Raw genomic sequence first — 23,944 nt, 5'->3', positions numbered from 1 at the left:
TCACTGATCAACTATCTTTCGTCCTCCGGTCCAGGGTATCTTTCTGTTTGTAGTCGTCAAAAGTCATAAGCGTGGGAGGCCGACATGGACCTTTTCTAATATTGATCATCGCTCAAAGAATCCGCCGTCGCTCATTTCCTCGTCACCACCGCTGTTCAAATCAGCGGGATCTATGAAACCGTCGCCACCAAGCCAGGGTGATCTGGCCTCGATGGTTTGTCCGTTTGTGTTCTGTAAAGCTGCATCATCTCTGCCCCCTAAAGCCGTGAACGCTTTGCTCGGCTTGTTCCCCGACGTCAATCTTCCTTCGCGCAGGGCCTCTAGTTTAGCCTGTCCCTCCGCCATGTATTTTTCGACTTCATACCACATGGGCGGTTTTGATCCCGTGGCAGACCGAGCGACAGGGCTCTGCTCGTCTCGAAGATTGTCCGGCTCTTCTTTCAGCTCCTCGTTCGGGATGGCATATGACCTCTCGTTCATCTGCATCTTGCTCCTCTCCTTTCCTCGCTCATCCTGGACGAACAAGCTGATGTATTTCTGGCCCAACGGTGCGTAGAGCGTGTAATTCAAATCCACCTCGGTCTCGTGGATCAAACGATCTAGCTTTTTCTGGGAAGCTTCATCGGATTTTGGGCTTGAATCGCGCTCTTTGATCAGCATCTTCAGTTTTCTCTCGGCCTTCTTGCGCTCGACGAATCGCACAAAATGATATCGTTCCAAATTCCTCTTCTCGTTTTGTTTTACAAGATATTTCTGTTGGTCCAGGAGCAGTGCTGCGAGTTCGCGTTCTTTCTCCTGTCGGACAGTCATGGGCAAGACGTCTCGCGAAAGTAGGTTACGTAGAGAATGGATGCGTGTCGATGGGTTCGTTTCGCGTTCATGTTTAGTTTTGGTTACCACTGATCGGACGGAAGATGGGCCTCTGGCATTTCGATGGTGAAGGGGACGAGGATCTCGGCTGCGATATCGGCCACGTTCTGGTCGCCATGAATCTCGTTCAGGATCATCTCGGGCCGCAGGTCTGGACGGTGCCTCATGTCTGTGCCTTGCCATATTGAAGATTGAAACTAGAACTCAGACTGCCACACGACACCATGAAACTAGGATTGCATCAGTTCACCAAAAAAAAAAGGGGAGGGGGGAAGAAAAGCCAGCACAGAGGATTACGCATCTCAAAAGACTAGTAGCAGGGAAAGAAAAGTGACATTGTTTTGGTAAGTCTGTGAACCGAAATTATTCTGCCGCGTTTCACCGCCTGAAATTGCGACATTGGCTTCATGCTAAACCATCACTCAACTCGTGAAGCATCACCAGCAACCTACGGTGACGACACGACAGCCAGCGGAGGAAGAAGGAGAGTACAAGTGAGCAATGAAGTGTGATTGGGTGACTTCCGAACTTGCGGCATGGAGTCCGCCATACGCTTCTCTCAGAACTCCCTACCGGGGACTCCCCAACGATTCATGTATGTCGACGTAACCGGGAAGTCTTTCAAGTTATGCAAGATCACAGGTCAGAACCAGAAAACTCTCCAATATGACACGATCTGTACATCCACCAAAGTCCCAGCATTCCGAGCTTTTGATTGGCACCCTCTCGATGAAGATCTCGTGGTAGTGGGACAGGCGGGCGGAGAGGCCACCCTTCTAAACATCGCAGAAGGTCAACAGGACTCATTATCGTTTCAAGTCCGCAGTCAACGACTTTGCAATGCGGTGGCTCTGAATACCCAGAATTTACTGGCTGCTGGACTCGACAAAGTACGGACCGACTTCTGTTTGAACATCTGGGACTTCAATCAACGATTACCTGCGCCGGGATCTAAGGGCTTCTCGAAGACCTATTCTGATCCTCTCCATAAGCTTGCGAGCGGAGAACCAATCACCAGCTTGAAGTTCTTCCAAGATGACCCGCAACTGCTGGTGGCCGGGGTCAAGGGCCAATTTGTCAGGCTCTATGACCTGCGAGAACCGACCGTCGGTAACGGCTTACAGTTTGCGACTCGATGCGTCCATAATCTGGCAATTGACTGGCGAGACGAAAATTTTTTCGCTTCCTGTTATCCCACAAACGACCCGTCAATATGCGTCTGGGACCGGCGTATGATCACCTGTCTCAACCCTCCCCACATGAGTTTTGGAGGAAGCTTGCACTCCGAGAATCGTCAACCGGTGGCCTCACTGGAACTGAAGAATGTCATTGAAACTCTGGGCACGATCTGGAGTCTACGATTCTCGAAAGCTGAGCGAGGCTGTCTAGGTGTTCTCTCTAGCACCGGACACCTCAAAGTATACCATATAGGCAAGGACTTCGTGCCTGAAACATGTCGGATTGATCGAGATGCGGGTCATGATCTGTCCTGGGAGACAAGTCCACCACAAGACGTTTTTCTCGACCGTGCCCAAGACGTGGCCAAGCAGTATTCATATCCGTCAGCTCCACGAGATGAAAAGTCAAGAGTCGTGTCTTTCGACTTCATGACATCAACCAACAAGCTGAGACAGTCGGAGATCATAACTCTAGATGGAAATGGAGTAGTACGGGTCACTTCAACAAGTCCTACTCCGGAACCAACCGCCCTTTCATCAGTGGGATTTTTGTGCAAAGGGGAATTCGTGGTCACGCAATCTACCTCTGAAGGTATTGAACCAGGTCACGCTATCGACCAAGTTCGTCGCCGTGCTCAACCGCGGAACCTCTTAAAACAGGCATTCAAGCAATCGCGGCAAAATAAAACACCCTCTGACCAGAAGAGAATGTCTAGCCTCGATGATCAAGCGTGGCACGCTGACTTGGGTTTCTACGAAAAGGACGTTCCGTTACCAGATTTCCTCATGTTGACTTCCATTCAACGGCTGCGCTGCGAGGCCGGTTATTTGCTGAACCCGTCCAAAAATAAAATCATTGTCTCGGACTCTCACTGGTTACAAACGTTCTGGGCTTGGGTCGAGCGCGCTGCTAAGATTTCGAGAAATGGGAACATGACACAAGATAATTTCGATTTGTCATATGCGGGAGTGTATGGCCTGTGGATGGAAGATATCGATCCTCAAAACCGAACGCGAGGCCCCAGCTCCAGTAAGCTTGCCAAGATCATTGAGAATCTTGTCCGCCGCTTGAATATTCCTCGCGTCAAAGATATTGCAACCGAATATATGGCGAATCGGCAAATCTGCCTTCACTCCGCCGGTCTGGCGTGGTCGTATGAGGAACTCGAGATGATCGTGAAACGTCTCGTGGCACAAAATCAGCACACCAAAGCGGCAGCGCTGGCGATATTTGCGGTGGAACGTAAACTGGCTTACAAGGCCTTGCGCAGCAAGAACGCTAATCAATCTCACAAGATGCTTGCGATGGCAATTGCCGGGGCAGCAAGAAGAGTACGGAGTGATGAAGACGGACCCACCACCGGCGACGATTCGGATACGCAGAATGACTGGGTTGATACGATTTCTTCCCTGGCTGACGAATTGACTGATCCTTACGCACGAGCAATTCTGGCCTACGTCAAGACAGGAGATTGGTCGAACGTCGTGTCGGAAGGGTCTCTCCCTCTCAAATACCGGGTCTGTGTCGCTTTACGACATCTGGACGACTCGAAGTTGACCCGGTATATCTCGCAAGCGACAAAGGATGCTCTAGCGGAAGGTGATATCGAAGGTGTCATACTTACCGGCACTGCGACACCAGATGCCTTTGAATTGATGGCAGGGTATCTTCGCCGGTTCGGTGACTTGCAGACTGCCGTTCTGGCTCTTTGTCCAGCCATCCCACGATATGTGGACGAGGAGAAAGTGGTTCGTAAATTCTCGGCTTGGAAGGACGCTTACCGGAACATGATGAATGGTTGGAACCTGAAGTTCGATCGCGTTCGATTCGACATTGCATGCCAAAATGCAGCGATTGATGAAAGTGGCCGGCGACTCATATCACCAGCAAAGCAACAAATTCGTCTTGTCTGTGGTTTCTGCGCTCAAGGTATTGCCCATTCAGTCGGATTGAACGGAGAAAGCTCTCCGGGGCACAAGGTTGTCGAAACTTCCCAACATCCTCTCACAAAGGAGAAAGCGGCTGCTATTGGCACCGTTTGTCCCAAATGTGGTCGACACCTGCCACGTTGCGGAGTTTGCGATCTATGGCTCGGGGTCCCTGACGACTCGTACTTACCGTGGTACGGACAACAACACGGACTGAAACACAACCCGGGAAAAGTCAGTCTTGATCTCAGCGCCAGCATGACGGGTAGTGTTCAGACGACCATTGGCCCTGGTGCTCCGACAGCGACACCCAAAGGTACCGAATCACCTCGACCAAAACAACCACAACGATCACAGGGCAATTCTAAAGCATCAGAGACCACAGAATCCTCGACCCGGACCGCCATTCCAGCCAGTCATACTACTCTCAATGGAACTGAAGCTGTACCTCGTGTTGCAGGGGCACATCCAGGGACCGAAAACGAATCAGAAAAGGTCGAAGCAGTTCAGAGGTGGGACACGGCCATGTCACGCTTTACCGTGCTCTGCGTGAAATGCTCTCATGGATTTCACGCCGCTCATGCGAGGGTATGGTTCGAAAAGCATCGCATTTGCCCTGTACCAGAGTGCAGGTGTATTTGCAACGAATGAATTTGATTGATTGCCTGGCTTCGGTGCAATTTTCTTTTGAGATGGTTACCACCTATTTCAACGCAAACCGGCGCGTCTCTCAAATTGGCAGGATGTTGACGAGTTCAAGGACACACTTATCTTCACATGTCTGGACAGGGCTGCCAGGAGTCGCCTCCCACAACTCCGCCTGTCTCCCAGACCTTCCTGACGCCTCTCAGATCTCAGAGGGCCTTCCTATACAGGAAGTTCACAAGAGAAGCTTGGCGTCGAACCAGTGCTTGTGGGTGTGCAACCTCTCAAGAGTTTTTAACCGTAAGACGGTTACGGTCATAAGTTGTTGTCATCTTCGACAAGAAGTCTCGTTCCATCTCTGCGGACATTGTAAGGATAGAAAGGATGTCGAACACTTATTAAGGTTTGAAAGACCGGCAATGGATTTCAATGGAGGGCCTTCAATATACTAACGATCACGCAATGCCAAGGCCTAAGCGAGATTGGAGGTGACTCTCATCGCCTCTTCATGACGAGGAGGCGGAGGCGGCTCCGCCTGACAACCCTTGGTGGAAGGTACAGAAACGGTGTGGAGAGCTTTCCGTTAACAGTCTAGAAACTTCTCAAGAGGGGATGTACTCCGATTCTCCACCGACTCATGTACGCTTCCCCCTCTTCCCTCAACCCCCCAAATGGCAGGTTCCAGTATCATAAACATCTAAAGCTGATCGAACTTCTAGATGCAAGACTTGGCTCTCGTGCCACTCCAATATCCTCATATTCTGGGAAGTGATGTAGCTGGTGTTGTCCAGAAAGTTGGGGAGGCCGTGACGAGATTCAAGCCAGGAGACCGCGTCATAGGGTAAACTTTTTCCCTTCTCAAGAACTTGAGTGACATACACTTACTAGCGGATTAGACACTGTCTTGGATTGGCTTACGGTGGTGCAAAGCATGGCGGTTTCCAACACTACACGACTTGCCGCGAGGTGACGGTTGCGAAAATCCCGGACAGCCTTTCTTTCGCTCAGGCCGTGGTTCTTCCACTTGGCCTGTCCACTTCGTTCACCGCTCTTTATGGGCATCTTGGACTCGAACTACCCAGCCTCGAGGCAAACTCGAATGATAAGACGATCTTCATTTGGGGGGAGGAGCTCGTCCATGGGAAGTGTCGCAATCCAACTTGCCGTCGCTTCGGGATATGAAGTTATCACCGCCGCCAGTGCCAGGAACCATGAATATGTCAAAGCGTTGGGAGCGGCTGAGGCATTCGATCAAGCCACGCCCGGTGTTGTCGATCTGATTGTCCAAAGGCTCAAAAAGTCCACCCTTGCAGGAGTGTACGACTGCATTGGACTGGAGAGCACCACTAGATCATGCGCAGATATATTGAGCCAACTTGGTGGCGGAGTGCTTCCTACCGTTCTCTGGCCGCCAAGCGACTTGCCTGGAAATGTGAAGCCAGCTTTGGGTAAGTTGACTCCGCCAGTGGACGCTGACGTACTAACTCCACTATCAGTTAACGCTACAGACCCAGGATTGGTCCCGGATCATGTAGGGGCCAAACTCTGGAAAGGATATGTTCCCGCAGCCCTGGAAGCAGGGAAACTTCTGGCCAAACCAGAACCCAAGGTCGTCGTGGGTGGGCTGGATGCGATTCAAGACGCAATGGAAATGCAGAAGAAGGGTGTTTCCGCCCAGAAGATTGTGGTTGAAATGTAGTAAAAGGATACCGGTATGGATTAAAGCAACGGAAAGTACGGCTACGTTTCATGGAATTGACTTTGCCAAATTCTCAAGAACAAGAACTCTGTGAAGGCCGTTGCAGGCGATACTCTTTCGTAGATCATTCATAGGTAAATTGATCATTTGATGACGAGTCTTGCGAGAACCGGCAAACCAAGTACATCGAGGTCGACATCCATTCAAATGCCAATGCCGATAATGGAAAGTTTCCTTGTAAGAATGATACAGTACGACAAAATGACACGCTCCTGGATATGAATACTTCCAATGATCCAACGCCACTGAATCCACGGTTGGTCTAGGTTGACGCCAGAAGCTTGCCAAAAGCTTGCGTCTTCGTTCGGTCATTTGCCGCCAAAACCACCATATATATGCCACAGATCCACAAATCCGTCTTATGGATCTTCATAGATATTGCTGGTTGGGTTAATTTTCATCAAGGTTCAAGCGAGACTTTCTCTGACACGACACACGTTGCACCGTTCAATGCAACATGATCAATCTCCGAAGAGCAGTGTAGAGGTGTAAGAACTCCGGATGGAAATACATATATGATAGAAGAGTCGGCCTTTTGGCGAAGGCATGTGTCGCGAAAGCCTTCCTCAGGGTCATTGATTTCCCTTCTCCGTGAAAATGGGCCCAAGTGATTCACAAGCGCTTGCAAACATCGAAAATGACCAAGTCACAAGGGATGCATGAACGAGGCGCGGGCAATAAGACTTGCGGAAGACAACATTGCTGTCGTGGATGGAGAAATTGCTAAATTCGAGACAACTCTACTGGAGACTCCGGTGAAGAGCTCACTCCTCAACCCACAACTGTCCTTCAACGAATCCCGCCATTTCATATGGCTCCTTGTCGGCTTTTACATCCATGGGCGGCATGCTTTCTGGACTGGATCAGAGGGTCATCTCTGGTGCCTTGTTGTACATGCCAGATGAATTGCACCTCAGCACTTCTCAGGCGAGCTTGACCAGGTCCGCAGTCCCACTAAGTGCCACCGGTGGTGCTGTGATGCTCGGTCCAATCAATGAGTGCGTTGGTCCAAGAAAATTGGCAATCATTATATACCTCTAATTCTTTACACCGTTGCCGGTGCCCTTAAAGCTGGAGCTATCAATTTTGGCATGATTGTTGCGCAAGGGTCATTCTCGGAATGGGGCTGGGGCCTCGAAGGAGACATGGTGCCTGTTTACGTCACTAAGCCGGTCGAAAGGAGACATCAGAGCAACATGGTCAGTCTTTACCGGTTCGTGATTGCTTTTGGTGAAGTCGTTGGATATGTGGTCGCAGCAGTCTTCGCGACATCCCCTCTGGATCCTGGAGATATGCACGACTCTTGGTTGGTGTTTCGCATCATAATGCTCATCGGAATAGTATTCATGCCCGAATCGTCTCGTATGGCGAAGGACAAGGGCAAGACTCTCGAAGCATTTAGGGTGTGGAACACATTCAAGGGCTGGAGAACACCGAAGATCGAAAGGAATTCTCCATCATGCATGATCATTGCCCTGGAACAGTTAACCAGCATCAACGCCATCATGTACAACATGTCGACATTGACATCTCAAATCGGCTTCGACCGAAAACAATCAGTCTTTATGTTTCGGGTGGATGGTGAGCCCCTTTTCCTGGGAATAATCGGCCGTCGATTCGGGCCAACATGATACTGTCACACTTCTTATGCAATTCGAATTGAAAGAATGCGCTCTGTCTGTTTGGCAGCTGGTCCTGCCAGATTGCCAGGATATATACACGCTTGGTTGATCCCTTTTCTACTCCTACTCCTGTCTCTGTATCCTGAATAGGAATGGTAACCCCTTTTCCAATAAAGGGGCACTGACTACTGTTCAACAGATACTTCCATGCTTTTTCATCGGCCTTATCTTCGTGGACGTCTCGTACTAGCTAAATCCTGCCATCACCACCGAGGGCCCGTATCTGGCGCGAGTCATCCTGTACAACCGGCTTCTTTGCTCTTACGCCGGCTTGACCTGGGTTCTCCCAACGAAGTGATTCCCCACTTACTCAAGGTATTTACGGTCTGGAGTCCACCGATGTCGACTTATTTTTCTACAGCTGGCTGATCACTTACTTCTTCTCCGACATGTAACGAGCCATGGCCAAAGCCGGCCGGACATTGGGATTTTATGGTGGTATTGCGTTGCTGGACTGGATTTATCAGATTCTGCTAATGCCTAAAATCGAGAATAAGATTCTCGACGAGATTGATCTCATCTTCAGTCAGCCCATCAGTCAGTTGATGATGCACAATTTGTGCAATACGACAAGGACTTTGAACGACTTGGTGAATTTCAGGTTTGGAAAGGTTCTTCACGCCTGTGGAGGAGAGCCACGAAATTGAAGTCTCAACCTTATGGCTTCATATAAATCGAAGCTCAACAAAACAGTCTTGTAAGCCCCTACAGAATGCAGAAAGGTCCTTACTAATGGATGGACCGCTACATGAAGGACAATTATGCTAACTAAGCAATGCCTATGCCAATCTGTCACACCAACCATCGCAACCTATGCAGTCTGTACACCCGACTCTGAAACTCAGATCCCTCGACTTTTGAGCTTCTCAGGAATGGCCGGTTTCCGATAATACTGCGTAAAATCATGTTTCAACGCATTTGCTTCATTCTGCATTTCCCTCGCAAAATCCTCATCTGTTTCCGCCCTTTTACACATCTTGAGAAACTCGTCCTCCTCCAGCGCCGTATCGGGGTCCTGTCCGAATAACCGCACTATATTGTCGCTTGAGATTGGATTGATGATTTCATGGTACTTCTGTCGGCGGATCTCGGAATACTTGTCTAGGATGGAATCGTCGGCTACACTCTCGTAAATGCCCGCCAGACAGTCGTAGAGGTTGCCGACATCGACGATGCCACTTGTGAGTCCGAGGCCGCCGAAGGGGTTGCATACTAGGCACGCACAAGTCAATATGCATGTACGGACGGGCAGAGGTAGAGGAGAAGGGACAGGGCCTTACGATGAGCAGCGTCCGCAGCTAAACAGAAGCGTCCGACACGCATACTCGGTGCGAGACGCTGATGGACGCGATAGGGGCTGAAATTGACAATGCGATATTGGTCCGGCTCCGGATTTCCAGGGAGCATTGTCTTGAATTTCCACGGCTGGCGCTCACGGAGTTCCTCGTGTGTCAAGCCAGGCAACTCGCCGTATGTGACACGGTAGAGACCGTCTTTACCGATGCGCGCCGCCATGTACCAGTGTTCCGGGTGGATGATGAAGTTAGCATCCTTCCAACCAAATCTGGAGAAGTCGTAGTATGTCTAAGCGGTCACCAGACGACGGACGTGAGCATTACGTACGACTTTTCAATATAAATGGAGGACTGAGGGTCGAGGGCTGACTTACGTTCGTCGCAACGATTTGCTCGTCCCAAGTCTTCCCGGGAAACTCCTTGTCGCCGAATAACGAGCGTCGAACTTGACTGTTTGCTCCGTCACAACCCACTATGTACGACGCCTCCAGAGTCTTCTCTCCCTGAGCCGTTTCGACCTTGATCCACGCCTTATCTTCGTCCTGGCCGATTGAGACGACTTTGTGGTCCCAGGATATGCTGGCCGATGGTTGGCGACTGATATGATCGTAGAGTATCTTTCCTAGGCAATTTAATGGCAAACAAACCATGCGGTCCGGGTCGTCGCCAACCACCCTCCATTCCATGCCTGCTAGGACGGTCCCATCAAGCTTGCGCCAGCATACCTCTGCCGGGAGAAATCCTGCGGTGCGGAGGTCCTCGAGTACACCGGCTCTGCGTAGTTCGTACATTGCCGGGGTTCCATAGTGTGTGGCTCGTGGCTGTTCGTCCAATTTGTTGGAAAGCTCGACGATTTGAACGGGAATGTTTCGTTTGGCCAGTAGAAGGCCCAAGAGGAGGCCAGATGGCCCCGCACCCACGATGATTACCCAAGGCTTGGGTGACATGTCAGGAGCAGCATGATCGACTCGATATGAATGATTCTTTGTGGATGGGTATCAGTCTTGGAGTATGTTGAAGGAGATTCACTTATTTATCCTCTCACCTGCCGTGCCCTTCCCGGACGTCATCATGTTATCGGCAGTCAACAGGAACCATCATGAGACCCTGGATACATTCGTCCCTTGTCCATCCCCAGACTGCCCCGATTGTGGGGTAACATGGCCTTGAGAATTAGGAATTTTTGGGGTTATTCTTTCGGAGAAGTCAAGGCTCCGGAAAACGTGGGGAGAGATCGGAGTTGACAAGGTCTCAATTGAGTTTTCTATTCGACATAGCTAGGCCCTTGGCTCGAAATGGCGAACATGAGGGAGCAAAGTTTCAATTATATCTAAATAAATCAGTAAAAGTTGCCGCTTTGGAATAGAATTACCAGAGAAACCCCCCGGCTCGGGCCAAGAAAAAGAAGGGAAAAAAAAAAAAAAAAGAGGGAAAGGGTCCTGGAAATGGAAAGTCGATGTCTCATTCCAAGAGCCACAGACAAAAGAGCATATCTTGTCTATTTGGAACCAATGTATACTTGGTATGGAAGTTCCCCTTGGACAGTCACCCCTCACATCTAGCATGATTCCACAAGGAACAACAAGGAGACGGTCAGAATCAGACTGAGGGTTGGCACCTCAAAGCGAGAAGATCCACTCTCACCAGTGGCAGATGCTGTCGCTCCAGAGCCTGTTGCTGAACCTGTTTCAGTGGCATTGGGACTGGCATCCTCGGCAGCTCCTTCGACGACAGCAATACGTCCGTCCAGAGAGATGTCAACAGGACTTTGCTCTTCGATATAGCGAGTAAGAACTTCATCTTGGGTATCCAGGGTGATGAAATCCGTGGTCGGGACGAAAAAATTATCACCGCCTGCGCACGATTAGTTCAACTGCAAGATGACCCCAAGATTTTCCCGACTTACCACCAGCAAGGAAATCCAGTGTGACAATGGTATAGTCCCTTTGCAAATCCAAGGGCTCTTCTCCCACCGTGACTCGGACCAGTTTCGTGCCGTTGGCGTTCTCGGGATTGTATTCCACAATGATTCCACGGCTGACTTGGAAGAAGCTGGTGACTTCTTCTCCATTGTTTTGATTGACACCGGTGACTATACCCTCTAGAACGTCCCAAACCTGCTGCCCGCTCAAAGTGAGTTCGACGATAGAGTTGCCGAAGGGGAACGAGGTCAGAATTTCCCCTCGAGTAATGGGTCCCACATCGATCGTCGCACGGATGCCTCCCGCATTAATAAGAGCGAAATCCACCTCATCCGTGGCGTTCAAGCGATAAGAGAACATGGCATCCGCCATGAAATCTCCGAGAGTACACTCCATCTCCTGGCAGGTTTCTTGGTCCAGGACGACCAGTGTTTCTCCCACTTCCTGCGCAGCGAACTCTTCAAAAGGTCCTCGCCAAGCCTCGACCTGGGCTTGAAGCGCCGGGTCTTGTTCAGTTTGGTTGGTCAGATGAATAGGACCGCCGTGATAGGCAAGAACTCGTCCTTCCGGGTCGTAGGTCACATCAATATAACCCAGATACTCGCCCCATCGGTAGGCGGTAACGATGAAAACCTCCTCCCCGTCTGCATTGTTTCGGATGGTGGGATAGGGCCCTTCGGCGTCCTCAAAATCACCCAGTGGGGTATGACTGTGACCGCCCATGATCAGGTATAGACCCGAGGTTGCTTCGGCCAGCCTCTGGTCTTCTTCGTAGCCAATGTGGGTGAGTGCGGCAATTCTGGTGATGTTGGTCGTGCTCCTGATGAGGTCCACCGTGTTTTGGACCGCGTCAATGGCACTGCTAAAGGTGGTCCCTTTGCCGGGACTTGATATGGAAGGAGTGGTCTCCGTCGTGACTCCAATGACGGCCAATTGATATTCTTCGAAGAGATGGTACGGTTTAATGGTGCGATTCAAGACGGGATGATCTGACTGGATGTTCGCCGAGACGATGGGAAAGGTGAGGTTTTCCAGAAAGGCACCTAACATGTCATCGCCGCCATCAAATTCATGGTTTCCCAACGTCATGGCATCGAAACCTAGCTGGTTAATAGTCTCTGCGATCTTCTCCCCGCCGTAAAATGAATAGAACAGCGTTCCTTGAAACTCGTCGCCCGCGTTCAAAAACAAGCTGTCGTTGTATGCTGGTCTCTGCTCGTCGATGACATGTTTAACTCGTGCATAACCGCCATAACAACCTCTCTCGGGCTGTGTACAATCGGTCCCGGAGGAGCTGAATTCGTCCAAGTGAGCGTGAACATCATTGATATGAAAGAATGAGATGTTGTAGTTTCCATCCTCATCAAGACCTCTCTTGTTCAAGGTCCGTCTGCTGAACAGAACATCCTCGGCGGATGCTAGTGAAGAAAACGAGATGGCAATCCAAGCCGCTGGAACCAGAATTCTGACCAAAGGATGCATTTTGGTCGGACAGAGGAGAAACTGATATCAATGAAAGAAGTACTGTACGATAGGAAGAGGGCAGCCACCGTGGCCAAGGGCTCAACTGGGCTCAAAACCAGGAAGGGGGGAAAAGCTTTCCTCACCTTCAAAAGCAGGACAGACCCTCGTTTTATTCTGCATCAACGCGAAGAGTACAGATGAGATCTTCCCTCACTTGCTTCTCCTAACCGGCGAATCATGATAACTGGTGTATTGTTTTGGGAGTTTCGGGGTCGTAGCTGGGCACCTTCGAGAAGAAACAGTCAAGTTGCCAAGTAACTAGCAATGTTACCACGATGTCCAAGGTTTGTGGTGGAGTTGGCAGATAAGATAGTACGGGCATGATGGAACACAGGGGCCAAATTCTTCCTAAGCTCCTGCAGTTTCTCTTGACGTGGGAGGTAACTGTGGTTTTCTCTGGAATTGCTCGCTTGGAAATGGGGCGGCAGAGCGGAATGGTTCAAGTCGACACAACTGAACACAGCACGTGGAATGCTCAGGGGAGATTGGCAAGTGGGCATTGCTCTTGGCCGTCTCTGGGCATCGGCTGGAAAAGGATAAAGGCTTCTTGGAGGCCCTCGAACGGCGGAGCCTTGCCGTGCCCCACCCCTGTCGACTGAGGTGAACACTCACTCACTTTTGTTGATGAAGCCTCAATTATCGACAGGAGAACGTATAAGTAGATCATGAATTCTTTTTGCCGATGTCAGCCCAAGGCATGTCACTTTAACTGCCAACTTATTTGGGAAAGGTGCCGCCTATGTAGGGATTTGTGGAGACTCCCGCTCATCACTACTCAAATATAACACGCATCCAGCCTAGGCTAAAAGTGTCCAGGTACATCTGCTATAAATTGAGAGAACATGCCACAAACCACTCCATTCGATAAGATGGGCTTTACTGAATGTTCATCATTCTCTACTGCCTATCACTGTGCTGGCCTAAAATGATCTCGTGGTTGGCGATCAAAGAATGCCTACCAACTGATCCAGCATCATGCCTATCGCCCATAATCCAGCTACAGACTCGCCAGGATAATATCACATCATTCTTTCCCTTTCCTGGAAGTCACGTGCTCTCGGCACACCTTCTGTTCCCGGCAGTTCCTGGGCCTTCTACAAGGTCTGCGTGTAACACCTAGTTATCGCTTGCTCAGCGACAGCAACCTCGTCCATAAAATCCTCACAATCGTCGCCAAATAGGAACGCCTGCGCCGCGAGACTAATTATGTGACCAAAACAGCGACCTTGTGCATGCAGATTAACGCTCTCGTCAGGACGATATCGCCTTACTGCCGTGTCCACGTTTCCTGCGTTGTCTCCAACAAACACTCTGTCAAACTTGTTATGCAACTTGAGATGAAGGAGCGCTCTATTTTCTATCTACTTGTCGAGGTCCTGAGGCTCCTTTTATAGATACGCGAATGCTACATCGTTGCACAGAGCAACCATCTGTAACGTCGTCGTCTATGGAAACCTCTCGTCTCTATCCAACACACTCCTATTTTATCCTGCAATTCCATCTCTTCTATCACGTTTCCAACGACCTCGCCTTGGTGCGCGCCGTCGATCTCACGCATAGCTATTAGAACTTGTTTTGGACGATACTACGGCATCAGGAAGTGAGCGCACACGCCAACGATTGCTGAGAAACTCGGGGAGGTCCAAATATCGAAGGTAAGGTGAATCTTGGATGGGGCGGCTGCTAATCGAGTTTTCAGAGTCTGTCGAGCACTATTGGACTCCCCCCCCCCATCCAACGAGTGACCGTCCTATGCGGGCGGACAAGATACGGATCAATCGACGGTTGAATGAGTATCAATAGGTTTCTAAACTGGACGTGTTCGACTGCGGAAAAGGACACCTGACATTGCACAATCCACTGAATCAGCGACTGACGAAAGGCGTCAATATCAACGCGAGTGACAAGAGATGCAAAGAACCCGGATTGACGCTCTCTTTCTTGCTAGGAAAGATAATCCTAACACTTTGTGTCAGACGGCGCCTCAAAGCCATGCGAGAAGATTATGACCGACAAGGACTACCTCCTCCGAACGAAGACACAGCCCGTAATCAATATCTGGCTAAGGGAGTCTCGGCACCCGACCTGGTCACCGTGAAAGATTTTCTTCGGTTCTACATTGCCACGAGCCATCCGCAGCTGGAGAAAGGCGCGTCGAGGCCGAGGTCAACCGCTGACGCCATTTGTACCGTCGCCGAGCGGTTCTTCGCCGGCTTCACCCGTGTTACCGGCTCCGATACCAAGGCAGAGGATAGAAGTGAGGTCTACTACGTAAGATGCGGCTGTCTCTTACGCCTCGTTCAATCAAGACATGGATATTCGGCTTACATTTATCAGTGGATTCGGCGTACCTTGGTGCTCGAGGGTATTGTTGTCAATAAGCACCGACCGAAACATAACTTCACGGTGCGCGACCTTACTCGTGTCCTCCTCGCGTTGTGGACCTACGACGACTTGATCTTTATTCATAAACGGTATCGAGCACCGACTACCTTCCTTATACACTTATACTGTTGGACGGGTGCCCGAATCAGCGCTTTCTTCACGGGCGCAGTGTTGCCTATCGTGGATTCCCATCTCTTCTTAGAACCCTACATGTTCGAACGCTAAGAAAAGTCTACGTAACCGGTGCCCTTGACAAACGTCGCCAGCCACGGGCCTTGATCCTTCTCGGAAAGCTCCACATAGAACTTCCCATGTGCCTCTCCATCAATAGCACGGTACACAGCAGCACCGTCAGCCTTGCGCTCATCTGCGTAATAGAAGCTGCCTCGGTTAGCGTTTGGCCGTAACTCAGGACGTGGCGTGGACTACCTGTATCCGCGGTCCGCGTAGACTGACGCTGCCGTCTGGATCATGTGCGCTGTAGCGCTCTTTCCCATTCCCTGACTCATCAATGCTGGGATTGGCTGAGAATTCGTTATGTTTCCAGTAAAGATAAAGGTCCGGGCTGCGTCCTTTGGCAGCGCCTCGAAGGACTTGACGGCCTCTTTTGCCGCAGCGAGAGCGCTGAAGGTATTGACATTCATATCACGAACGGCATCCTTGAGAGAAATTTCCAATGGGTCCTCCTTGTTCACGAACGAGGCCGCCGCGCCTGTCTTCGTCAGCATCGAAACAATAGCAACGAACCCCACGTAACGAACCGTTGTAGACAACTACGCTTGGATGGCCAAGTTGCTTGCGGACGGTTTCGAAAACTGTTGAGACGCTTTCGGGATCCTCCAGGTTGGCCTGGATGTGGAGTCGCTTGTCGCTTGCGTCCGCCGTAGCTGTCCGCGACACTGTTGCTATCCTGTACCCTTTGGCAGAGAAGGCTTTGACGACGCCGGCTCCTACGTTTTGGCCGGCGCCAAAAACAAGGGCGATTGACAATGATGCGGACATGCTAACGTGGCAGGGGGAGGACGACTTTTGGACTCTGTGCACAATGTGACACTCTTTGCAAACAATAATGCTGGAGTCCTGGAACTGTTACGACTTTATTCCACATGACAATGATCCTTTTATACTTCTTGCTCCGATAAGTCTCTAAGGAAATAGTTCTGGTTGGTGGACGCGTTGCTTAGCAATCGCGCTTCTTCCATCTTCAATATTTTGCCCAAGAGTCGGAGAAAGTTGCTTCGCTTTACATAATTCTACCGCCACCCCCATTCGACAGTATCAGCGAACATACCAAACGTGAATTATTAATATTACTTCGCAAATACTTTCCAGTGATTACAGTATACACGACCGAATACCTCTCACTTCCGTGGCACATCGCGATGGGTCCCGCGATGGGTATAAGAGGATGCGACAGCATCCCCTTCGTCGATGCTTCACCACAACCAAACGAACGGAGTAAAACGATCTATATTATCCTAACCCTCTCCAACATTCTATACTGGTCACTTATCGCTGCCTAATATCGACGAAACTGAAAATGGTGTCCTGGGCTGTCACCGGCGCGACGCGAGGCATCGGCGTAAGCTTCCCCAGGTCAACACCACAATCACATCCTCACATGCTAACAAGAACGTCTTTGCAGCTCGGCTTCGTCGATAATCTTGTGAGTCTACCGTTACAATTGTAGTCTTGGCAAAGGCATGCCACTGACTGCGCCGCCAAAGTCTGTCGATCCGAAGAACCAAGTGTTTGCCATCATTCGAAGTCGAGGAACTGCCGGTCCGCTTGAGGAGCTTGCTGCAAAGCGCAAAAACATCCACATTGTAGTGACCGATATCTCCGACCCGAGGAAGTTGGATCAGGCTGCCGCTGAAGTCTCTAAAGTGACGGCCGGTTCGCTTGATGTCTTGATTCTCAACGCTGGCTCCGCAGGGCCAGAGACCAGCGCGCTACCGCCAAGTGCTTTGTGAGTGAACGGGCCTGATGCGCTTGAGTGTTCAAATTGCTGACACGGTGCAGTCATGGCAAGGAGGAAGCGCTGGAGAAGGAGTTCAATGAGAACGTATGATCCTTCAGCTAGCACTTGAGCGATACCAGCAAAAGTTGACTGCACACAGATCAAAACAAACCTGATCAGCAACATCTACGTCATCAACTGCTTCCTCGGTCTCGTTCGTAACGGCAAAGAGAAGAAGATCATATTCATTACCAGTCAGTGTGGAGACGTTGAGTTCACTCGTGTCACTGGCCTTTCTACCCTGCTGGGATATTCTGTCAGCAAGGCTGGCATGAACATCGTCACCACCAAGTTCGGCGCTGAATTGGCCCAAGATGGCATCAAGACACTGTCTATGAGTCCAGGATGGGTAAACACAGATGCTGGTCAGTCAATACGCAAGGCGAGTCGTGTCGGCACAGATGGCTGACTCAGAACAGCTCAAGCCGTCACAGGCGACCCGGCTATACGTAAATTCATGCTAAATGCATTTCGAAAGCTCGACCCAGGCGTCAATGGACCGATTTCGGTAGATGAATCAGTCACCGATCAGCTTCAGGTGATTCAGAGCTTGACGGAAGCGAACAGTGGGAAATTTGTAACACATCACGGAAATCATGACGAGTGGTTCTAGTCCGGAAGCTGAGTTGACCTATCTTGATAGAACATCAGAACAGTGGATGGAAATGATGGGGCCGTGACCTGAACTCAGGCAAATGGTGGTATGAATGGAACTCCACCAACAACCGCATCGAAAATTGTTAGATAGTCGACTTGGTTCTCCGCATTGAGATCATGCTGGTTCCACACAGCCTCAACCATATGCTGAATAAGATGAATGTGACTTGATCTTTGTCTTCGATCTTGCCGACTTTGTTCAAAGACGTCCAGGATAGCAAGGCGCTGATCATCGCCAACTGCTTCGCAGGCGATAATGAACAATGGCCACGCGTTCTGGCATGTTACCATCTTGGTCAACAATAATATTCCCTCTCTCACAAGTCGCCTATGACGGAATTCTGTTCCTGAAACGCAATGGACCGCCCGATTGACATATATCAAGCACGCGAGTCGATGAAGATCGGCGACCATAGTATTCCGGTCCGTCGGGGTCGCAGATGGTACGTGAATTGGGCCATAATCTCCTACTGCCCTGGAAATGTTCTGTTCCAGCACCTTCGTGCGATCCATTCCAGCATTCTCATAATTCATCTCGGAGGGTTTCGCGACTAGAGCTCGTCTACATGTATGTACAATGAGCTGGAGCACATCAGGTGGACAGCCGATGTTGTCTTCTACCTGCCGAAGTATTAGATGATGCCGGAGAAAGTGCAAAAGGCTTCCATTTACCTTTGGACCGCTTCCCTCGATGGCTCTGGGTGATCTTGCTGTTGGAGCAAAGCCGCAACCTTCATAAGGTACCTTCCAATGCCTGACTGTGAACTCTGCGAGGACCTCGTGATAATAAATCCAATCAAGGAAGACCGAATATTCTTGCCGAACCAGCTTTTGAATTGCTGGTGACGTGTTGATAATCCTTTTCACTGTGCATATATATATTACCCAACTCCCTTTGGAGTTTGATTCGAGTGAGAGCTGTGATCATTAGCCGACCATGGCAAGCCTGTGCGGACCGGGTTATACTACCTCATAATGATACAAAAGCATCGTTGCCATCAAGTTCTGAAGCAGCGTCTTCTCGTCGAGCCAGTTGGTTGACTCTTTAACTGATGATATGACAAGATGCTTGTAGCGAAAGCTCTTCAAGCTACCGTGAAGCTGTAGTGATGCGAGAGCAAACACGCCTTGTAGGACTGGATTGGTCGCATCGGATGGATCTGAGAAGGCAATTGTCAAGATAAATTGTGCCAAAGCCTCCTCGTCGGTAGGTCCTAGTATCAGCGATCTTGATTCGTTGACTGAGATGTTTTGGTCAGTATGATGATTGGTCTGGAGAGTCACCCTACATACAGAACCCTAGTAGATGCGACTCCTCTCTGTTTATGACGGTGGGCGACAGATAGGTCGGGCGAGGGACTTTCATGGTCCGAAGGTAACGAGCTACAGGTAACTGCCGTTAGTATCAAGCAGCTTGACAGTGTGTCGGAGGTGGTTTTCACCAGAAATCCTTCCGTTCTCTAGCTCCTCCGATAGCGATATGTCCCAGGAAGATGAATTCAAGAACCCCTTGACATTTGATTGAAGAGTATCCGCTGCGCGGCGCGTATCTCGCGAGATGATTGCTCTTTTTCTGTCGCCATCTCGAGGCCAGGACAGCCGGATGCCATAGCCTTGACAGACACGCCGCGCCTTCGTGCAATTGCCACATCTCGGCCAATGCGAGTCACATCGAACTTTACGCTCTAAGCAGAAATCAGCCCATTGACGTTCGTATGGGAGCTTATCCACTCTTGATGTGTTTACCTCTGCAAGTCCAACACCCTTTTATTCCCATGGCGAGATCCTGGTGGGCCAAGCCCACATCCTCATCCTCCAAATCGTAGAAACTGCTGGACTCTTATTATAGCCTTAACTCGATATGGGTTCAACCTGAGTTCATGATGTGCCGTGAATCTTCTCTGGTGCGATGTTTATATGCCAACGTAGAGTGTTCTCATGGAATTATTCACCCCAGTCCGCGCCCGTCATATCGGGCCAATCTGAGCAGAGGATTGGTCAGGCACCACAACTGGGACACGCCAAATCTCGAAGAAAGTTGCCTATGATGATTAAGCGAACAACACCCACGGCTCAGCCGGCTCAACCGGGTACTCACCCACCCTGGCCCGGGGAGTCACCCACGGCTCATCCATAGACATCCACCTGCTTGCCCACCAATCATCCGCGTACATACGTAGTTCTAGAACAATCGGTGCCGCGACGCTGCTTTTGCGGCACTTTACCTTTTGATGGGACAGTTCGCGAAGCCTGCTTGAAGGCAAGAGTGCTGGTAAACATGTCCAATCAGAAAGGCCGATCCTCCGGTCGGCGTCGCACCATCGGAGCCACGGTGGCCGTAGCGTGCTGCTAAGTCTCACCCCCACGACGGGTGACTCCAAGGGTGATCGCTCACCCGGCTCGCGCGCCCGGGGGGGGGGGGGGGGGGCACGTGACTCGTCGAGGGTTGAGTGGTGCGTAGACTGGATCCGATGGGCGGCCCCCCGCGCGCCCGGGGGGGGGGGGGTGAGAACAGGGCGGCATGAACCTGTTTCCCGATCGGGGGTGAGCCGCGAGAAGTTAAACCACACCTTGGCTCAGTGATGTGATCAGCTAAGTGGTTGATTATGGTTGGATGACTCAAGGAAATGTTATCAACCCTCTTTCTGCACATTGAAAACTGAACGTGGGCCCTAGATAGGTGCTTATTCCCTGAACTGTAGGGGTCGTTCCCCGGGAAGGTGCCCCTAATAGTCTCTAAATTTTAGGGAGCCATACCCCGCACAGGGTGCCTTCTCAGAGAAGGTCGCTTGGTGCCTCGGCACACCAATGCGAGTGGCGCAGCGTACAGTATATCCCGCTAGACCCTCCTTGGGTAGCCTCACATCTCACACCTCGAAGCACCTGAGAATTTATCCAACACAAGTGATCAATTTTCTAGAAAAATGGAAGACGGCATAGTTGGTGACCTTCCTGATGAAGACCTTGACCCTGCGGATATTCCTCCCCTCCCAATATTTTCCAAAGAGTCTTATGGACTCGCCAAAGCCAGCGCTGATGGCGACCTTCCTTTATTGAGATCTCTCTTCGAACGACACGAGAGAAGCCACGACTGCGACGAGCGAGAGGCTTTGGGTATCGCAGTGAGAACAACAGCTAAGCTGTGTAAACTTGCAGGTCATGCACTTCCGATGCTCACCGGTCGTACTGCAACAGCCGATAATACCGCGCCAGAGAGCAGCGACCCACTGCCAGTGGCTGCTCGGCTGTAAGCGTCAGAGATGGTGGTGTGGATTGCGCAGTAGAGCCAGCGGGGACTCAATCAGGAATGGAAGTCTGGGTTGGTACCCGTTATTAAAGCGTAGCGTTAGCGAAGCTTTTTCTAGACTCCGACCCCCCTGCCCGCGTGTGTGAGAATTATCAATTCCGTTCACGTGACTTGAGTCGTCGCTGATTGGTCGACGAATTCGCTTCTGATTGGCCGACGAATTCGCTGCTCATTGGTCGAGAAAAATCCCAATGCCCATCTCTGATTGACCGAGGAAAATGCTAATCTCGCGATGCGGACGCGATGCCTGCGCGCCTCCCGAGAATGGTGCCACTGAGTTCTAGCTTGGCACCCACGATGATCCCAAGTTGGGGCACTCACTGTCAATGGACATGACGATGATGGGCCAGATCCAGTTATTGCTCTTGAGAAAAAGGCCGCGCGTGCGAAAGAGTGTGGAGTTGCCAATCGAATACGCTGATGAACTGCTTGAAGAGCGTCACAAAGTACGACCTCCTATCCAGGCCAGCTGCCAAAAGGTTCATTGATCATCCTGTGACATACGTCTGTGGCATGCAGGTATGCCAAATCGGACTGATCATACACGGATTATGCTTGTCATGGTCGTTTTTTAGCTGAGTGGTACCGCAATAACCAGAAAGTTTTACTTCCGAAGCGTTGGCAGGACAGGATTCAATGGGGCAATTTGACCCGTGCATTGAATGGGTGGAGAACGATCACGACTACATCACTGGCTCCCATAATATCAACCTTGCCCAGCTTGCTTGAAAAGGGCTGGCAAAGTATGAAGAAATGAAGAAGTCATCTCAAATTAGATAGTTTGGGAAGGAGTGGTTGTGTATCTACGCAGCACATGAGAGATCCGGTGATTCAAACGAGGCGTATTTTGCAGGCAAGCGCAGTGGGCATGATAGCTAACTGAGCACTCCAAGTATAAGTTCCTGGTTTGGCTTACGAACTCGCCAACCACCTCGTAGCCCCTACACGACCTTCCATTGGATAAGCAGGCAGGGGAACTCAAACTGGACGTCTCTTTGGCTCCAGCAACGACGTAGAAAGCTTCTCCGCATGAGACATATATTGAACGACTCTTTTGCTCTCCAGAGGGTCATCACAAGCCCTAGATATGAATCCTTATGAGGCTTCCCGCCTTTTGTCGAAATTTTTGGGTCCTTACAGGAACGGGTTCTTAGCTGCTAAGCTGAATCTGAGTCAACGTATGCTCCATTATGGGAAACAATTATTCATGAAAACTTCCTTGGATCCGTATCATTAGAACGTGCGCGATAAGGTAAACCCGAAATGGAAACAATAAGGAGCTCAAGCTAGCAGCCACTATTTCGAGACAGCTGCCGATCTCACAGCTTCCTAGTATTGATAGCCGACACGCTCAAGTCCCACAGAGCCGCCTAAAGGAAACCTAGAACCTGAAGCTACTGTAGTACCGAAATAGAAATATTAAGGAACTCAAAGTTCAAGCTGACAAAACTGGCGAGGCAAATTCTCCTTTCGTTCACCTGCACAAGCCATCCATCCGGCCATAAGATGATGCCTATCGGAGTCTGCTAACAAGCAACTCAACATAAACAGCTTGAATTGTACTTTGAGAGCCACGTCCAGAACCTAGAGCCAGTTTTCGATACGTTATTAACAATGATATAAGTGGTTGGCAGTATCATGACCCGAAACGCAGAAGAAGAGGACAAAAAACATTAAGCCCTTTTCGCGATAGTTTCCAGGTTCTATCGCTTTCAATCTCATCCAGAAATCTCCTTACAGAATGGGATTGTCGAACTGGGGAACAACTTGAGATGTATTGAATGCTCTGTCTACCTCACAACCGGTCCTGCCAGATTGCTGGTATATATACACGTTGGTTTGACCCCTTTTCTTCTCCTATTTCCACCCATAAATCCTGCATGGGGGTGACAACCCCTATTCCACAAAGGGGTACTTGTTACTATTCAGTCGTTCAATGAGGCCTTGTTCGACACTAATATATCAGGCACGCAGCGATGAGGCTCTCATCACTGGTCATGGCAAAATATTTTCTCCATCAAATGCCACATTCCTGATTCTGACAGCTACCACAAACCAGTGTTTCGTGGAAGTGCATCCATACTAGCCACATGTTGCTCAAAACCGACACACTATCTAGCAAGAAAGGGGGCCTATCAAACGGCAATCAGACAAAAATCTTCGCGTGTCCTACATCTATGGGGTTACGAACCGTCTAGACCTTTCATCCAGCCACCAATGTTCTACATTACTTCATGTACAATGACCACCAGTGGACGAATCCTCAGGAGTTCCGCAGCAGCACGGCCGTATTCACACTTTGGGTGACGACGTCCCGAATGCGCAGCGTACTATGGCTCATCACCGTCCCCTCGCTCGGTATCTATACCGCCTGACGGCACACATCACTCTTCTTTGCTGGTATAGTCTGCGCAGAACTCGACTTGATGCGCTCCGCATACTATTGCCGGACTCCACGCACGAAAGGTTACGCCGGCGAAGAGCCGGATTGGGAGAAGGGCTGCTCGCGATACTCATGCATCTACCTGGCACTTGGTACAGAACCATGTGGATCTCCGCATTCACGATTAGGATGTACATACAACAGAAAAATGAACTATCGGCCTCTGTTATTCCAACACTGGGGGTTTGAGGATGTCGACGAGGCGCTTCTACTGATCGGCTCGATCCTCCTCGTCTGGAGCGGGGTGACCTGCTCTTCTCTGGCGCCTATCTTCCACTACCTAGGCAAGATCTCCTACGCCTTGTATCTCGTGCATGGCACCATAATC

General features: G+C 50.4%; 11 protein-coding genes across 11 annotated transcripts; 6 read left to right on the top strand and 5 right to left on the bottom strand.

Moving 5' to 3' along the window:
* Nucleotides 1-105: 105 nt before the first annotated feature.
* Z518_04123 (uncharacterized protein) lies at nt 106-1,053 on the bottom strand (the record flags this gene model as incomplete). The annotated part of the gene is made up of 1 exon (XM_013417831.1): nt 106-1,053. The coding sequence occupies one exon, from the start codon at nt 1,051-1,053 to the stop codon at nt 106-108; it is 948 nt and encodes a 315-aa protein (XP_013273285.1).
* Nucleotides 1,054-1,406: 353 nt separating this feature from the next.
* On the top strand, nt 1,407-6,321 carry Z518_04122 (uncharacterized protein; the record flags this gene model as incomplete). The annotated part of the gene is made up of 5 exons (XM_013417830.1): nt 1,407-4,565; nt 5,342-5,463; nt 5,511-5,588; nt 5,631-6,070; nt 6,119-6,321. 5 exons carry the CDS (start codon nt 1,407-1,409, stop codon nt 6,319-6,321), a joined length of 4,002 nt encoding a protein of 1,333 aa, XP_013273284.1.
* Nucleotides 6,322-7,218: 897 nt separating this feature from the next.
* On the top strand, nt 7,219-8,012 carry Z518_04121 (uncharacterized protein; the record flags this gene model as incomplete). The annotated part of the gene is made up of 2 exons (XM_013417829.1): nt 7,219-7,387; nt 7,453-8,012. The coding sequence occupies 2 exons, from the start codon at nt 7,219-7,221 to the stop codon at nt 8,010-8,012; spliced, it is 729 nt and encodes a 242-aa protein (XP_013273283.1).
* A 452-nt stretch (nt 8,013-8,464) lies between these two features.
* Nucleotides 8,465-8,710, top strand: Z518_04120 (uncharacterized protein; the record flags this gene model as incomplete). Its single annotated transcript, XM_013417828.1, has 1 exon — nt 8,465-8,710. One exon carries the CDS (start codon nt 8,465-8,467, stop codon nt 8,708-8,710), a length of 246 nt encoding a protein of 81 aa, XP_013273282.1.
* Nucleotides 8,711-8,904: 194 nt separating this feature from the next.
* On the bottom strand, nt 8,905-10,305 carry Z518_04119 (uncharacterized protein; the record flags this gene model as incomplete). The annotated part of the gene is made up of 3 exons (XM_013417827.1): nt 8,905-9,275; nt 9,344-9,647; nt 9,733-10,305. 3 exons carry the CDS (start codon nt 10,303-10,305, stop codon nt 8,905-8,907), a joined length of 1,248 nt encoding a protein of 415 aa, XP_013273281.1.
* A 611-nt stretch (nt 10,306-10,916) lies between these two features.
* Nucleotides 10,917-12,762, bottom strand: Z518_04118 (uncharacterized protein; the record flags this gene model as incomplete). Its single annotated transcript, XM_013417826.1, has 2 exons — nt 10,917-11,212; nt 11,265-12,762. The coding sequence occupies 2 exons, from the start codon at nt 12,760-12,762 to the stop codon at nt 10,917-10,919; spliced, it is 1,794 nt and encodes a 597-aa protein (XP_013273280.1).
* Nucleotides 12,763-14,796: 2,034 nt separating this feature from the next.
* Nucleotides 14,797-15,185, top strand: Z518_04117 (uncharacterized protein; the record flags this gene model as incomplete). The annotated part of the gene is made up of 2 exons (XM_013417825.1): nt 14,797-15,061; nt 15,142-15,185. 2 exons carry the CDS (start codon nt 14,797-14,799, stop codon nt 15,183-15,185), a joined length of 309 nt encoding a protein of 102 aa, XP_013273279.1.
* Nucleotides 15,186-15,410: 225 nt separating this feature from the next.
* Z518_04116 (uncharacterized protein) lies at nt 15,411-16,191 on the bottom strand (the record flags this gene model as incomplete). The annotated part of the gene is made up of 3 exons (XM_013417824.1): nt 15,411-15,570; nt 15,619-15,901; nt 15,951-16,191. 3 exons carry the CDS (start codon nt 16,189-16,191, stop codon nt 15,411-15,413), a joined length of 684 nt encoding a protein of 227 aa, XP_013273278.1.
* Nucleotides 16,192-16,892: 701 nt separating this feature from the next.
* Nucleotides 16,893-17,822, top strand: Z518_04115 (uncharacterized protein; the record flags this gene model as incomplete). The annotated part of the gene is made up of 4 exons (XM_013417823.1): nt 16,893-17,158; nt 17,212-17,254; nt 17,310-17,574; nt 17,629-17,822. The coding sequence occupies 4 exons, from the start codon at nt 16,893-16,895 to the stop codon at nt 17,820-17,822; spliced, it is 768 nt and encodes a 255-aa protein (XP_013273277.1).
* Nucleotides 17,823-17,896: 74 nt separating this feature from the next.
* Nucleotides 17,897-19,232, bottom strand: Z518_04114 (uncharacterized protein; the record flags this gene model as incomplete). The annotated part of the gene is made up of 4 exons (XM_013417822.1): nt 17,897-18,487; nt 18,539-18,784; nt 18,836-19,107; nt 19,160-19,232. 4 exons carry the CDS (start codon nt 19,230-19,232, stop codon nt 17,897-17,899), a joined length of 1,182 nt encoding a protein of 393 aa, XP_013273276.1.
* Nucleotides 19,233-20,790: 1,558 nt separating this feature from the next.
* Z518_04113 (uncharacterized protein) lies at nt 20,791-21,117 on the top strand (the record flags this gene model as incomplete). Its single annotated transcript, XM_013417821.1, has 1 exon — nt 20,791-21,117. One exon carries the CDS (start codon nt 20,791-20,793, stop codon nt 21,115-21,117), a length of 327 nt encoding a protein of 108 aa, XP_013273275.1.
* Nucleotides 21,118-23,944: the final 2,827 nt, after the last annotated feature.

Source organism: Rhinocladiella mackenziei, assembly GCF_000835555.1.
Source record: "Rhinocladiella mackenziei CBS 650.93 unplaced genomic scaffold supercont1.3, whole genome shotgun sequence".
Classification (NCBI taxonomy): domain Eukaryota; kingdom Fungi; phylum Ascomycota; class Eurotiomycetes; order Chaetothyriales; family Herpotrichiellaceae; genus Rhinocladiella; species Rhinocladiella mackenziei.
The sequence above is the reverse complement of the archived record's forward strand: the minus strand, read 5'-3'. Positions and strand labels throughout refer to the sequence as shown.